General features: G+C 40.3%; 1 protein-coding gene across 3 annotated transcripts in view; it reads right to left on the bottom strand.

Annotated features, from left to right (window-relative positions):
• The window catches only part of CEP112 (centrosomal protein 112), a 418,975-nt gene that overhangs the window by 243,219 nt on the left and 161,556 nt on the right, over positions 1–14,200 (bottom strand). For all 3 annotated transcript variants that reach the window (XM_082679947.1, XM_082679948.1, XM_082679949.1), the window contains one exon: positions 1,701–1,836. In XM_082679947.1, the coding sequence (XP_082536073.1) occupies positions 1,701–1,836 (136 nt within the window). The remainder of the gene's footprint in view (positions 1–1,700; positions 1,837–14,200) is intronic.

Genomic DNA, 14,200 nt, shown 5'->3' with positions numbered 1-14,200 from the left:
CCTTCTTCACTGTAGACTTAACACTTCTTGCCAGGGCCCCTCCTTCAGTATTTTCTGTATTCCTGTAAATGTTAAGCTGATCAAAGAGTTTCCTGTGCAGCAGCTCCACTGCACATTTGGGCCATATATACTTTCTTGGGTCTGGGCTCTGATCATAGCAGAGGGAGCTGGGAAGAGATGCACATTCGTGTAGCAGGGACTGAAAGTCCCCACCTTCCAGCCCAGAAACTCTCAGCAGGAATCTAGCTTCTGCCCAAGGCACTGAGTGGGAAAACAGACAGAAGGGGGCGCGTCTCAGACCCTGCTCGCAGGACCCAGATCTGCACAATCTGAATCGAGAAAATAACAAGAAAGCACAGTTCCGAACTCGTAAACCCCACGGGACTCTGCCATAAAACCTTCTATAGAGATGCTTCTGCCACCAGTGTGTGCTCAGGACTCCTGAGGAGGATAACCCCAGCTGAAAATGAAATCACAGCAAGTACTGCAACACTCTTTATAATCAAGAAAACTTGAAAATAAACTAAATACCCTTGAATAGGGGAGCTGATGAATAAAACAGGGTATATTCATACAATAAAATACATTCAGTGTCAAAAGGACTGCACTAAATCAACACAGACAGGGCACAGATATATAATATTCAATGTAAAAGAGCAAACAAGACTAATACACAAAATCTGTAGTTCTTACCTCTTTTTAAATGGAAGCATAAAAACTACATATATATGTAGATATAAAATATATGCATATATAATACATGCATATAATACACATGGACATTACAGATGCATATGAAAGTGTGAAATAATACACACTAAATTAATTATAGTGGTTTCTCTTAGGAGAGGAGAGAGTAATGTGATTAGACATGAATAGCAAAGCAAACTAAAACTACATCTGTAACATTTTAGTTTAAATACACAGTGTTGACAATTGTTGATTCTTCCTGATGGGTACCTAGGTGTTTGTTCCCTTGTATTCTTTTATAAATTTTTAAATTTCTCTCAAAGCTATAAAACATACCACTTGTATAAGAACTGGAGACAGCCTCTGTCCTCCTGAACTGCCACTTGAAAAGAATTTGCTGTAACTGATCAATACAGCACGGTTTAGGGCACATGAACAAACACAGACAAGGATAACCTGAAGCCTTGCTCTGCAGAAAATGACTGGTCATGGGATTTTGCCTGTCAACTGACCCATGCTTCCAAAGCCTGACACATTCTGGCCGTGACCACACTTGTCGACAGGACTTTGAAATGGCCGTTCTGGCACTGCTCTGGGGGTGAATCAAGGCAATCCTGAAGGAGGAAGGAGGACCCTCTCCCGGTCTACCCCGCCCTCTCCACTCACTGTCACCAAGGAGCTGCCGACCGGAGCCCACCCAGCGACCCAGGAGGGGCACAGAGCCAGCCCTGCCCTTCACACGCCCTGTAGGGAGCAGAGGGTCTGCGGGCTGAGCCCTCTCCCCCCCGGCTCTTGTTCCTGGCCGCGAGGAGCCTCCCCTTCCTTCGAGGCCCTGGCGGTGGTGCCTGTCCTCCCGCGCCAGGCCTAGGACCTCGTTCTCACCTGAATCCCTGATCCAGCTGCTGGGCTAATTCTGAACAAGTAAACATGCTGCTGGCACACGTGAGATCAGAATGTACCTTCCCCCCGAGAGAAGGGCTCTCGACACGGATAGCGCGGAGGCCTCTCACCTGCTCTTTCATTTCCGCGTAGACCTTCTCCGAGTTCAGCTCCACCTGCCGCTTGAACTCCTCCAGCGCTGCATCTGCCTGCTGTGCCTGCAGCCTCTGAACCTCAGTCACACGGGTGAGCTGCTCCTCTTTTTCCCTAGAAAAGTTCAGACAAGCCGCAGAGTTAAAATATAAAATAAAGGAACTTGGCTTGGATCAAAGAACAAAATTTAACCCTCTCTAAAATAAAATTCAGATTTCCATTTTTTGATCCAAATTCTATAAAACTTCCCTTTAAAAAACTGGCAATAACATGATCTGCCTCAGGAAAAAAAGGATATAAACCCATAATATGTGTTCTGATGAGGACACACTACTTCTGATGATTTCCCTAAGAACGAAACTGTCTACAACCAGGAACCTCCATCACCCAATGAATGGATAAGCAAAATGTGCCCCTCCATGCAGTGGAATATCACTCAGCCTCAAAAAAGGAATGAAGCTGTGATGCACCCTACAACACGGACAAACCTCGACAACAGTGTGCAGGGGGTAAAGGCCAGACACAAGTCACATGTTGCATGATTCTATCTAGGAGAAATATCCAGAATAGAGACAGGAGAAGCAGATCAGTGGTCGCCTGGGCCGATGGGACGGGGGGATGGGGAGTGGCTGCTCACACACAGGGGGCTTGGGGAGGGGGTTGATGATGGAAATGTTCTGGAATTAGATAGTAGTGATGGTTGCACATCCTCATGGATATACTAAAATCTGCTAAACTGTACACTTTGAAAGGATGAATTTAATAGTATGTGAATTATATCTCAATTAAAAAAAAAACACTGTGCCATAAGAATACCTCTAACATGCACATCTGGCAGAAGCTAACCTGCAGGGTGACAGGGCAACAGAGCGATGTGGCCGCCTGAAATTATTCTGCTGCTCTCTAGTAAGTACACCTGCCTAAAAGAACCGATAACCATCTCGTTTCTTTATACCTTGAACTAAAATTAAATAGTCAAAAGGGTCCAACAAAAGAAGAGAAATCTCTGCATGTTGCTAGAAGAAACAAATGAAGGCTTTAGGTTATAAGTACACGAAAGTTACTACTGACTTCTATTGAGTTCTACCCAGGTACTAGGCACTGTGCAAACTAGTTTAATACGTCTTCTCTCCTTCATTCTCACAGTCAACTTCTATAAGACTATTTTTATATCTCTAATTTTACAGAACAGGAAACTGGGGCTTAGAGAATATTTCCAAGGCTACACATCACTAACAGTCAAGGCAGGACTCGAGTCCCGGCCGTCTGCTTCTAGAGCTCCTGCTGTTGACTACTCTGCTGTGCTGCTTTCCTGATTTTCCAGATGCCATATGCTATGGTCTGAACGTGTCTCCCCAAAATGAGATTAGTGCCCTTATAAAAGGTACCATGTTGGGTACGACCGCCTAGATACAGATTGGCAAATGTGATAGAGAGTTGTTACAAATGTTTGAGGGACGTCTATTCTGACCGATGGACCCAACTGACCGGAAAAAGTTGCCTAGAATGCTCTATTCAAAGGACCGTGAGGCTGGAGAAGAGGCGAAGGCCGCCGCGGTCGATGCGAATGTCCCCACGAGGGGCTAAGGTTAGGAGGCCCAAGAGCTACTTCCCTGCCACACACTCCATGACTAGTTCATCCCATGTTGCTCTTTAATTTCTGAGGCCCTCCTAAACACACTTGGGAAGACGATTCCACAATTAGGATTACAAGTTTTCAAAGGTTTACCTTTGCTTGCTCAGTCTGTCTATAAATAGAAAAGAGGGCTTCCCTGGTGGCGCAGTGGTTGAGAGTCCACCTGCCGATGAAGGGGACACGGGTTCTTGCCCCGGTTCGGGAAGATCCCACGTGCCGCGGAGCGGCTGGGCCCGTGAGCCATGGCCGCTGAGCCTGCGCGTCCAGAGCCTGTGCTCCGCAACGGGAGAGGCCACAACAGTGAGTGGCCCGCATACCGCAAAAAAAATAAAAATAGAAAAGAAAGTACATTGGACAATATTTGAAAACTTTAAAAATTTATAAATCGTATAATTTAAAATTACGTATCATTAATTAGCCAGGAGAAAAGTCTGCTAACACAATTTATAAAAATATATAACGTATGGCTGAAATATCAACTTTTTCTATAAATGCTGAAAGTCAGTTGTTTTACATTTTTTGTCCAGTAATTCACCTGAGCTACTTAGTTACTGTAAATAGTTTCAATTTAATAGGACAAATATTTTCTCTATATTACCTCATTCTTACCTACCAAGAGTTTAGTTCATTTACTTTATAATTGACTTATGACTACATAAATCAAAGTCATAAGCTTTACCCATGATCAGCTATATATTGAGACCATATTAAAAATACTGTTTGTTAAAATATAACCTAGTGCAATGAGGCACATTGCTTTTGACTGATCATTTCTAGCCTGATTTGCAAATAGCAAATATTGTTTTATATTAAATAGCAGACACAAGGAAATGACCAAAACCTTCCAATTCATTTTCAGTCCCACCACACCTACAAAGCTAATTTAGTGGTAAAGCTAAATACCAAAGAGTGGTGAAGGCACCACCCAATGTATCAATGTTTCTGTCCAGTTTAACTGTGAAAATACATTGAGCTCCACTAATATTTAGAAATCTTCTGTTTTAATATAAATAAAATATGTCTTATTTTAAATAAAGAGATGATATTCGTTTTAATGAGGGATCCATTTTAATTTCTATCAAAGTAATGAAAGAGAAGTGGAAATTTTCAGCCCTTGAAAGAGAGAAGAGTCTGCTCCTCACTAATGTAAAAACAGTACTTCCTTTTACCATGAGTCCAAATAACGTGTCCTGTAAGAAGCAAAAAAAAAAGTGACTTTGAAGATTATTTTTTTCCGTGGAACTAGTTGCGGGGCCAAGTATACACGTATCACTGAAAGGCCTTAAAGCTGGGCCTCCATGAGGATAAAAAGGTGGGAAGAAAATCTGCTTTTTAACTCTGAGTTATTTATAAAACGCAGTAAATTTTCCTCGTCTGAGTATATAAAGCATAAAGAACAAAAGAAGCTGCATCTTATCCAACCACAAGCCAGTTCAGATTAAAGGATGTTCTGAAGTACACGATTATTCCAAACACGCAATAAAATGCAGGAGACTAATGGACTACAGTCTAGTATTTCTTGAGCTTGAAAGCCAACATTTCTATGTACAGGCCAACCTTAATTTGAAAGCCTTCCCTTTGCACATTTCTGCACCAGCACTTCTGATAACGTTGGCAGGGATCCAACACATATTTACAAGGCTTCATGTTACAGTAGACTTCACTTGCTGCCAGCTTGGCATCTCCACTGGAAACTCCAAGAAAAACAAAACAAAACAAAAAACTTCAAACACGTCTGAAAAACAGCTAGAAGTGTCTCCACTCCCCTTCCAGCTGGGCTGGAAGACAAGACTTTCAAGCAGCTGTATCATCTATATTCCTGGCTGCTATTGGTACTTAGGTTGATTAAAGTGAGTCAGTCAAAAACATTAAGATACAACTATGCTTTTAAAGGCACTAAAAATAATGCCTTCACTAAGCATGATAAATAAATAGACTTCTTTTGCCTCTTCTTCACGTGACTGCTAAGACTAATGGTCTCTGCTAAATTCTTCTTAAAAACGATAAACACTGTGGACACATCTAAACATTTAGATACTTCAAGAGTTAGAAAGGAATACCAGTAAAATTGGAAATTAACAGCGGTCTTAATATCGAAAAAATGACAATATTCCTCAAATTGATGAACAGATTCAACACAATCCCTGTCAAAATCCCAGAGGGCATTTTGCTGAAATTGACAAGCTGATCCTAAAATGCAAAGTACCCAGAACAGGCAAACCAATCTTGAAATAAAACCAAGTTGAAGGACTCACATTTCTTGATTTCAAAACTTACTACAAAGTTAGGGTAATCAAAACAGTGTGCTACCAGCATAAAGACTGACATATATAGAATAGGATTAAGATTCCAGAGATAAATCCTTACGTTGATAATCAGTAGATTTTCAGCAAGGATGCCAAGACAATTCAATGCGGGAATAAAATAGTCTTTACAACAAATGGTGCTGGGACAACTGGACATCCACGGGCAAAAGAGTGACGTTGAATTCCTTCATTACACAACACACAGAACGAACTCAAGATGGGTCACAGACCTCAATGTAAGAGTTAAAAACACAAAGCTCCTAGAAAGAAAATATAGGAGTAAGTCTTTGTGACCTTGACCTAAGCAAAGCCTTCTTAGATATAACACCAAAAGCATAAACAAGAAAATGAAATATAGATAAATAGACTTCAGCAAGTTAAAAAACTTGCCCTGCTAGGGATATTATCAAAAAGTGAAAAGAAAACCCACAAAATGAGAGAAAATATTTGCAAATCATATATCTGAAAAGAGACTTGTATCAAGAATATATAAAGAACTCTCATAAATCAATAATAAAAAGATAAAGAACACAATTTAAAAACAGGTGGAATCAATATTGTTAAAATAGCCATACTACTGAAAGCAATCTACAGGTTTAGCGTGATCCCTATCATATTACCCATGACATTTTGCACAGAACTAGAACAAACAATCCTAAAATTTATATGGAACCACAAAAGACCCAGAATTGCCAAAGCAATTCTGAGGAAAAAGAACAAAGCTGGGGGCATAACCCTCCCAGACTTCAGGCAATACTACAAAGCTACCGTAATCAAAACAGCATGGTACTGGCACAAGAACAGACATATGGATCAATAGAACAGAATAGAAAGCCCAGAAATAAACCCACATACCTACAGTCAATTAATCTATGACAAAGGAGGCAAAAATATATAATAGAGAAAAGAGAGTCTCCTCAGCAAGTGGTGCTGGGAAAGCTAGACAGTTGCATGCAAATCAATGAAGTTAGAATACACCCTCACACCATACACAAAAATAAAGTCAAAATGGCTTAAAGACTTAAATATAAGACATGACACCATAAAACTCCTAGAAGAGAACATAGGCAAAACATTCTCTGACATAAATCGTATCAGTATTTTCTTAGGTCAATCTCCCAAGGCAACAGAAATGAAAGCAAAAATAAACAAATGGGACCTAATCAAACTTATAAGCTTTTGCACAGCAAAGAAAACCATAAACAAAATTAAAAGACAACCTACATACTGGGAGAAAATATTTGCAAACTATACAACTGACTGACAAGGGCTTAATTTCCAAAATATGCAAACAGCTCATACAACTCAATAACAAAAAGCAAACAACCCAATAAAAAGATGAGCAGAAGACCTAAATAGACATTTCTCCAAAGAAGACATACAGATGGTCAATAAGCACATGAAAAGATGCTCAACATCGCTAATTACTAGAGAAATGTAAATCAAAACTGCAATGAGGTACCACATCACACTGGTCAGAATGGCCATCATCAAAAAATCTACAAAAAATAAATGCTGCAGAGGGTGTGGAGAAAAGGGAACCCTCCTACACTGTTGGTGGGAATGTAAGTTGGTGCAGCCACTATGGAAAACAGTGTGGACGTTCCTTTAAAACCTAAAAATAGAGGGGACTTCTCTGGTGGCACAGTGGTTAGGAGTCCGCCTGCCAATGCAAGGGACATGGGTTCAAGCCCTGGTCTGGGAGGATCTCACATGCCACGGAGCAACGAAGCCCATGCACCACAACTGCTGAGCCTGCACTCTGGAGCCCACAAGCCACAACTACTGAGCCTGCAAGGCACAACTACTGAAGTCTGCGTGCCTAGAGCCCGCGCTCCACAACAAGACAGGCCACCACAATGGGAAGGTGACGCACCGCGGCGAAGGGTGGCCCCCACTTGCCGCAACTAGAGAAAGCCCGCACACAGTGATGAAGACCAAAGCAGCCTAAATAAATAAATAAATAAATTTATATGAAAAACTAAAAATAGAGCTACCATATCATCCAGCAATCCCACTCCCAGGCATGTATCAGAAGAAAACTAATTCGAAAAGATACATGCACCCCAATGTTCATAGCAGCACTATTCACAACAGCCAAGACAAGGAAGCAACCTAAGTGTCCATCAACAAATGAATGGACAAAGAAGATGTGTTTTATATATATATATATATATATATACACACACACACATACAATGGAATATTACTCAGCCATAAAAGGAAGGAAATAATGCCATTTGCAGCAACATGGATGAACCTGGAGATTGTCATACTAAGTGAACTCAGAGAAAAACAAATATCATATGACACTGCTTACATGTGGAGTCCGAAAAAAATATACAAATGAAGTTATCTGCAAAACAGACACAGACTCTCAGACTTAGAAAACAAATTTATGGTTACCAAATGACAAAGGGGAAAGGGGGTGGGGTCAGGAGAATAAATTAGGAGTTTGGGATTAGCAGATATGAACTATTATATCTAAAATAGATAAACAACCAGGTCCTACTGTATAACACAGGGAACTATACTCAATATCCTATAGTAAACCATAATGGAAAAAAATATGAAAAAGAGTATATACATATACACACACACATATATATATCTGAGTTACTTTGTTGTACACCAGAAACTAACACAACATACTTCAATTAAAAATAACAATAAAAAGAAGTTAAATAAAAATAGGTGAAGAATCCAAATAGATACTTCGCCAAAGAAGATATACAATTAGCCAATAGGCACATGGAAGGACACTCAGTATCACTGTTAAGAAAAGGCAAATCTTGGGCTTCCCTGGTGGTGCAGTGGATGGGAGTCCGCCTGACGATGCAGGGGACACAGGTTCGTGCCCCGGTCCGCGAAGATCCCACGTGCCCCAGAGCGGCTGGGCCCGTGAGCCATGGCCGCTGAGCCTGCGCATCCGGAGCCTGTGCTCCGCAACGGGAGAGGACACAACAGTGAGAGGCCCGCGTACCGCAAAAAAAAAAAAAAAAGAAAGAAAGAAAATGCAAATCAAAATCACAATGAGGTACCATTAAACAACCTCTAAGATGGCTATAATCAAAAGACAGATAATAACAAGTGTTATTGTTTTGTTCTGGTTTCCATTAACCTTGCTTGGGCTTTATTGAGCTTCTTAAATTAGCATAATTTTGTATTTCATGAAAACTGGAAAATTTGGGACCATTAGTTATTCAAATATTTTTCTGCTCTATTACTCGCTTCCCTCTGCTTCTGTGACTCAAATTAAATATATTTCATACACTGTCATTTCCTGCAAGTCTCTGCAGCTCATATTTCTTCTGGTACATGTTTCGTTGTCCCCAGATTGACTAATTTCTATTCATTTATCTTCATGCTCTTCTTGTAATCTCCATTTTGTTGTTATACTCAGTCTACATTTTAAATTTCAAATGTATTTTCCACTGTTTTTCTATTGAGATTTCCTAGCTTTTCATTCATTACTACCAATTTTTCCTAAAGTTCTTTAAATAATTATAATAGCTACTTTAAATTTTTATCCACTAATTCTAGTATCTAATTTATCCTAGGGTGGTCTCCATTGATTGACTGCATTTTCCTTTGAGAATAAAAGGGCCATGTTATCCTAATTGAAAATAAGCAGGTCATGTGTTATCCTGATTCTTCATATGTCAAGTAATTTTCGCTTATATCTTTATGAATGATACATAGTAAAGAGTCTGGATTCTGTTTTTTTCCTCTGAATAGTATTGATTGGTAATTTTAATTATTTGTTTATAGCAGGCAGTTAACTTGGCTGAATTCAATCTATAAATTCTGTCTCCCCAGAAGCTCATATATAAATTCAGCTCTTTTAGCTTACTTGGGCTATTTGGAGTTTCAGGGGTCAGTCACAAATACGTACCGAGATCACATGAAGAATTTGGGCTCCCTTCTCTGGCTCTCTTATTTCCTGGGTGTCTCTCCATCTTAGTTTGCCAGTGGTTATAACCGTCCATTCTTTCATCAGGTTCTTCAAGCACTAAGAGGACAAGTTATCTACCCAAATTCTAGCTGTCCCACATGGCATCAAATGCGGCCAGATAAATGCTACAAAAGTGGGAAGCTCACCCTTACTTCTTCCAAGTGTGTACTGCCTTCCACTATCTCTTTGTGCCTATTCATTCTCCAGGGTCTTCAGGTAGTGGTATTTTATACCTTGTACAGAGTTTATGTTTGTGAGAGGGTCAGTCTGATTGGAGCTTTCTCGGCCACCAAATGAACTGGAAGCTCCCTCCTTGGTTGTTTTGATGGGCAGATTACTATTCATTCTTTAGGGGCTCAAATGTCAGCTCTTCAGATAGAGCTGCTAGCTGCTTCTTTCATCCTTGTCAGTGCCTTTTATATACTACTACTATAGCACTTTATATACACTATTACAGCTGTTAATTTATACATTTATCTTTTTCAGGATAGTCAGATCTCTTTGAGACCAGGGGAGTGGAGAGTGTGAGGACAGAACAGTGTCTTCCCCTTATTTATAGCACATACCTTTAGCATGTTACTTATATGGAATTATTCAATATTTTTTTGATAAATGTATACCATCTAGATCAGGGATCCCCAACCCCCGGGCCACAGACTGGTAGTGGTCCACGGCCTATTGGGAACTGGGCCACACAGCCGGAGGTGAGCAGCGGGCAAGTGAGCAAAGCTTCATCTGCCGCTCCCCGTCGCTCCCCGTCGCTCCCCACCGATCCCCACCGCTCCCCGTCGCTCCCCACCGCTCCCCACCGCTCCCCACCGCTCCCCACCGCTCCCCGTCGCTCCCCACCGCTCCCCGTCGCTCCCCATCGCTCCCCACCGCTCCCCGTCGCTCCCCACCGCTCCCCACCGCTCCCCGTCGCTCCCCACCGCTCCCCACCGCTCCCCAGCGCTCCCCAGCGCTCCCCAGCGCTCCCCGTCGCTCCCCAGCGCTCCCCGTCGCTCCCCGTCGCTCCCCGTCGCTCCCCACCGCTCCCCACCGCTCCCCGTCGCTCCCCACCGCTCCCCACCGCTCCCCACCGCTCCCCACCGCTCCCCACCGCTCCCCGTCGCTCCCCGTCGCTCCCCACTGCTCCCCGTCGCTCTCTGTCGCTCCCCACCGCTCCCCACCGCTCCCCACCGCTCCCCGTCGCTCCCCACTGCTCCCCGTCGCTCTCCGTCGCTCCCCACCACTCCCCGTCGCTCCCCACCGCTCCCCGTCGCTCCCCATCGCTCCCCATCGCTCCCCATCGCTTGCATTACCACCTGAACCATCCCCCCCTGGTCCGTGGAAAAAATGTCTTCCATGAAGCCAGTCCCTGGTGCCAAAAAGGTTGGGGACCGCTGATCTAGATGGAACCAGAACAAAACCAGGGAACACAACAAAAATGTTGACATTTCAGGCCAGATAATTCTTTGCTTGGGGACATGTCCTGTGCACTGTGATATGCTTAGCAACATCCCTGGCCTCTCCTCTCTAGATACCAGTGACAATATCCCTTCCCCAATTCTGACAACCCCAAAATGCCTACAGACATGTCAAATGTCCCCTGGAGTAGCAAAATCACACCTGATTGAGAACCACTGGGACAGAAAGTATGGCCCCAGGGTCAAACTCCAGTCTTGAAGAACCGTATTTGGTTAAAGCATGATAGTTATGAATAAGAATGAGGAATCTTCTTCAACTATCCAAAAATCTCTTAAGAAGATATGGACGTCGGCTAGGAGGTCCATAAATCCTTTGAAATCACCTGGATTTGAATCATGATTCAAAAGAACTGATCCTGGCATCAACCTCCTAGCCAACATTCTCAGCCAACTTAGTCATGTTCCAGGAGCTGAGGCAAGGGTCCTGGCAGCAAATTCTAAGAGCTATTCAGTGAAACACTGCAGAAAACTTAGACAAAGTGTAAGAAATGGTTCTTATATTGGAGAAACTACAATCTGATTAGGGAAAGAGAAAAATGCAAGCCAAAATCAAATGGTAGGGTAATATTATGGATATTTTGTGACAAATCGTAAATACTATAGGAATACAAAAAAGGGAAAGGGGCAGTGAGAGTCTATATAAGAAAACCAATGTCAGAAGATCAGAAGATTTGTGTGTAAAGTGAAAAATAAAGCAATATAGGTAAATGTAATGAAATATTTAAATAGTTTAAAGTTTTACATAAGAATTTTGTGCTAAACTAAGGTCTGCCTATAATATGGGTCTATTAATAAGTTAAAGGAACTCTACCTCAGCAAATAAAAAAGCGATTCAAACTTTTACAGTGAAATAAGAAAACCCTGAGACAATGATCCTTAAAGACAAAACGGCTTCAGTGTACAGAGAAGAAAAATTCCTTTAAACACTTTAAACGTCAATATAAATCCCAAATCTAATGTTGTTTCCTTTTATGTTTCCTGTATTTTAAAAAGTACTGATTAAAAGTTCCATATATAAATTATACATCATACTTGCAAAGCTACATATGTACCCACCAATTCATCCTACTTTACAGGCAGCAATATATCAGTAAATAATAAGGAAATACATGTTCGTCCTATGAAATGACAAGGCCTAAATATTTTGAAATAGGTGCAGACCACTTCTTGTTACTATGGAGAGGAAAACGGCAGTGTGAAGTCATTCAAGCAGAATGATAAGTAAACCAAAGCCAGATCAAAGGAATAAGGAAGAAAGGCTGAAATGTGAGGCTGAAATATTTATTTCCTTCAAAGCATCATTCATGCCTTGTCCCTGGGCAGTTCAATATTTCAAAGTAGCTGGAAAATATTCTCACTTACATTCATCACTGTGCACAAGTAGATCAAATTTTAAGTAGGCAAATTTTTTCTTTATTTACCAAATATAAATGTAATATTTATCACTGAGAGAAATTTTTCTGCTTTTCATAAATGATTTCTAAATTATGTGAAATATATTTTAAAGTCACAATAGATATTTTCTAGTACTTTTACTGAATGATGCTGCTACAAACTGTGATGTTTATAGTGTAACCGTAATTTTTAATGTCCTTGCAAATGGTGAAAAAGAGTAAACACTGAGTGATTTCTATGCTTATTACAGTGTAGAGCAGTTCATATATTATTTCATTTCATTATTATAACTATAAAAATTTTTATTTTTTTTCACAAATGAAAACAATGAAATTTAGAAGAGCTAAGTGATTTACCCAGGTTTATGTAGTAAATGACAGAATGAGAAGTTAAACCAGCCCATCTGACTTCAGAGTCAAAGTTGTTCTATTTCTTTAGATCTGTATTGTGTGTACATACATATATATAATATATATATTTAACAAAATCACTGATTTAGTTAATTAACTGAAGTTACAACTAGGTCCTTACTATAATTTATTCCTACATGACATTAATATTTGCACATCAAATCACTTTTAGAACATTTGAAAGCTAAAATGTTCATCAAGCATTTACTTAACACCTGTATGCCAGGATCTGAGTTTGGTGCTAGAAATACAAAAATAATCAAGACACTGTCCCTGCTTTCAATATGGAAGGAAGATAGATTCTATACTGTTTTCAATGTGATAAAAACTACACAATGATATGAACACAATACTATGAACAAGACCAGAGGAATTCATTGTGGTATAGAGTAAAAAGCTTCATAGAGGGCATGTCATTTTGGTAAGATCATCACTAAGAATGTTTAAAAGGTATTTTATATATATGTATATATAATATGTTAACTATATGTATGTGAAATGTGTATGTATTTGTAAAATATATATTGGTATTTAATATTTATAAATTATCTTTTATTTTCCTCCTTACCATCATACCTTCCATGAAAAAAGCAAATCTCCATGAGAAGATTTTTCTTGCAAGAGGAAGATGACTATGGTAGGGGCAAAAAATTTCTAAAGATAGGATTAAAGTTTTCTTTGAGATGTAATAAAATACAGAACAATTTTTACTGATTATAAAACACTCTATTGATAAGTTCATAAAAGTATGTTACCTGGATTTATGTTGGTTTTAAGATACCTATCTATTTATAAACATATATCCATATTTCACTGACCATTTCTTCCCACCTCATTCTAAACTCTTCCAAAGACTCCAGTGATGATCTTACATTTGTGTAATAATAAGTTCGGTCATCTGCTAATCTGCTACCATGTGGCATTCATTAATTCATTTACCATTAATGTGTTAAGTACCCACTATGTGCCAGGTACCTTCTGGAGGTTGATGAAATACCACTGGACTAATCACAACCAGTTCCTACGCTAAGGAAGCTTTCAGTCTAGCAGGGGAAAAGACCATGAATTAATACATCACTATTAATGAATATTCAATTCAATGAACAAAGGAGAAATATAGGGTATTAAGGGTTCGTATAACAGGGAGAAAAAAAAACCTTGCTTAGGAGTTAGGATATAAGAAAGTGATGTTCCAGTTAGCTGAAGGATGAGAAGGACTGGCTAAAAGAAAATACAGGATAAGAGCATTCCAGCATAAAGGATAATAAACGGAGAAGCTGTGAAAGGGAAAGACTGTTGTTAATTCAAGG

Source organism: Grampus griseus (assembly GCF_964374135.1).
Source record: "Grampus griseus genome assembly, chromosome: 20".
In the NCBI taxonomy this organism is placed as follows: Eukaryota; Metazoa; Chordata; class Mammalia; order Artiodactyla; family Delphinidae; genus Grampus; species Grampus griseus.
The sequence above is the reverse complement of the archived record's forward strand: the minus strand, read 5'-3'. Positions and strand labels throughout refer to the sequence as shown.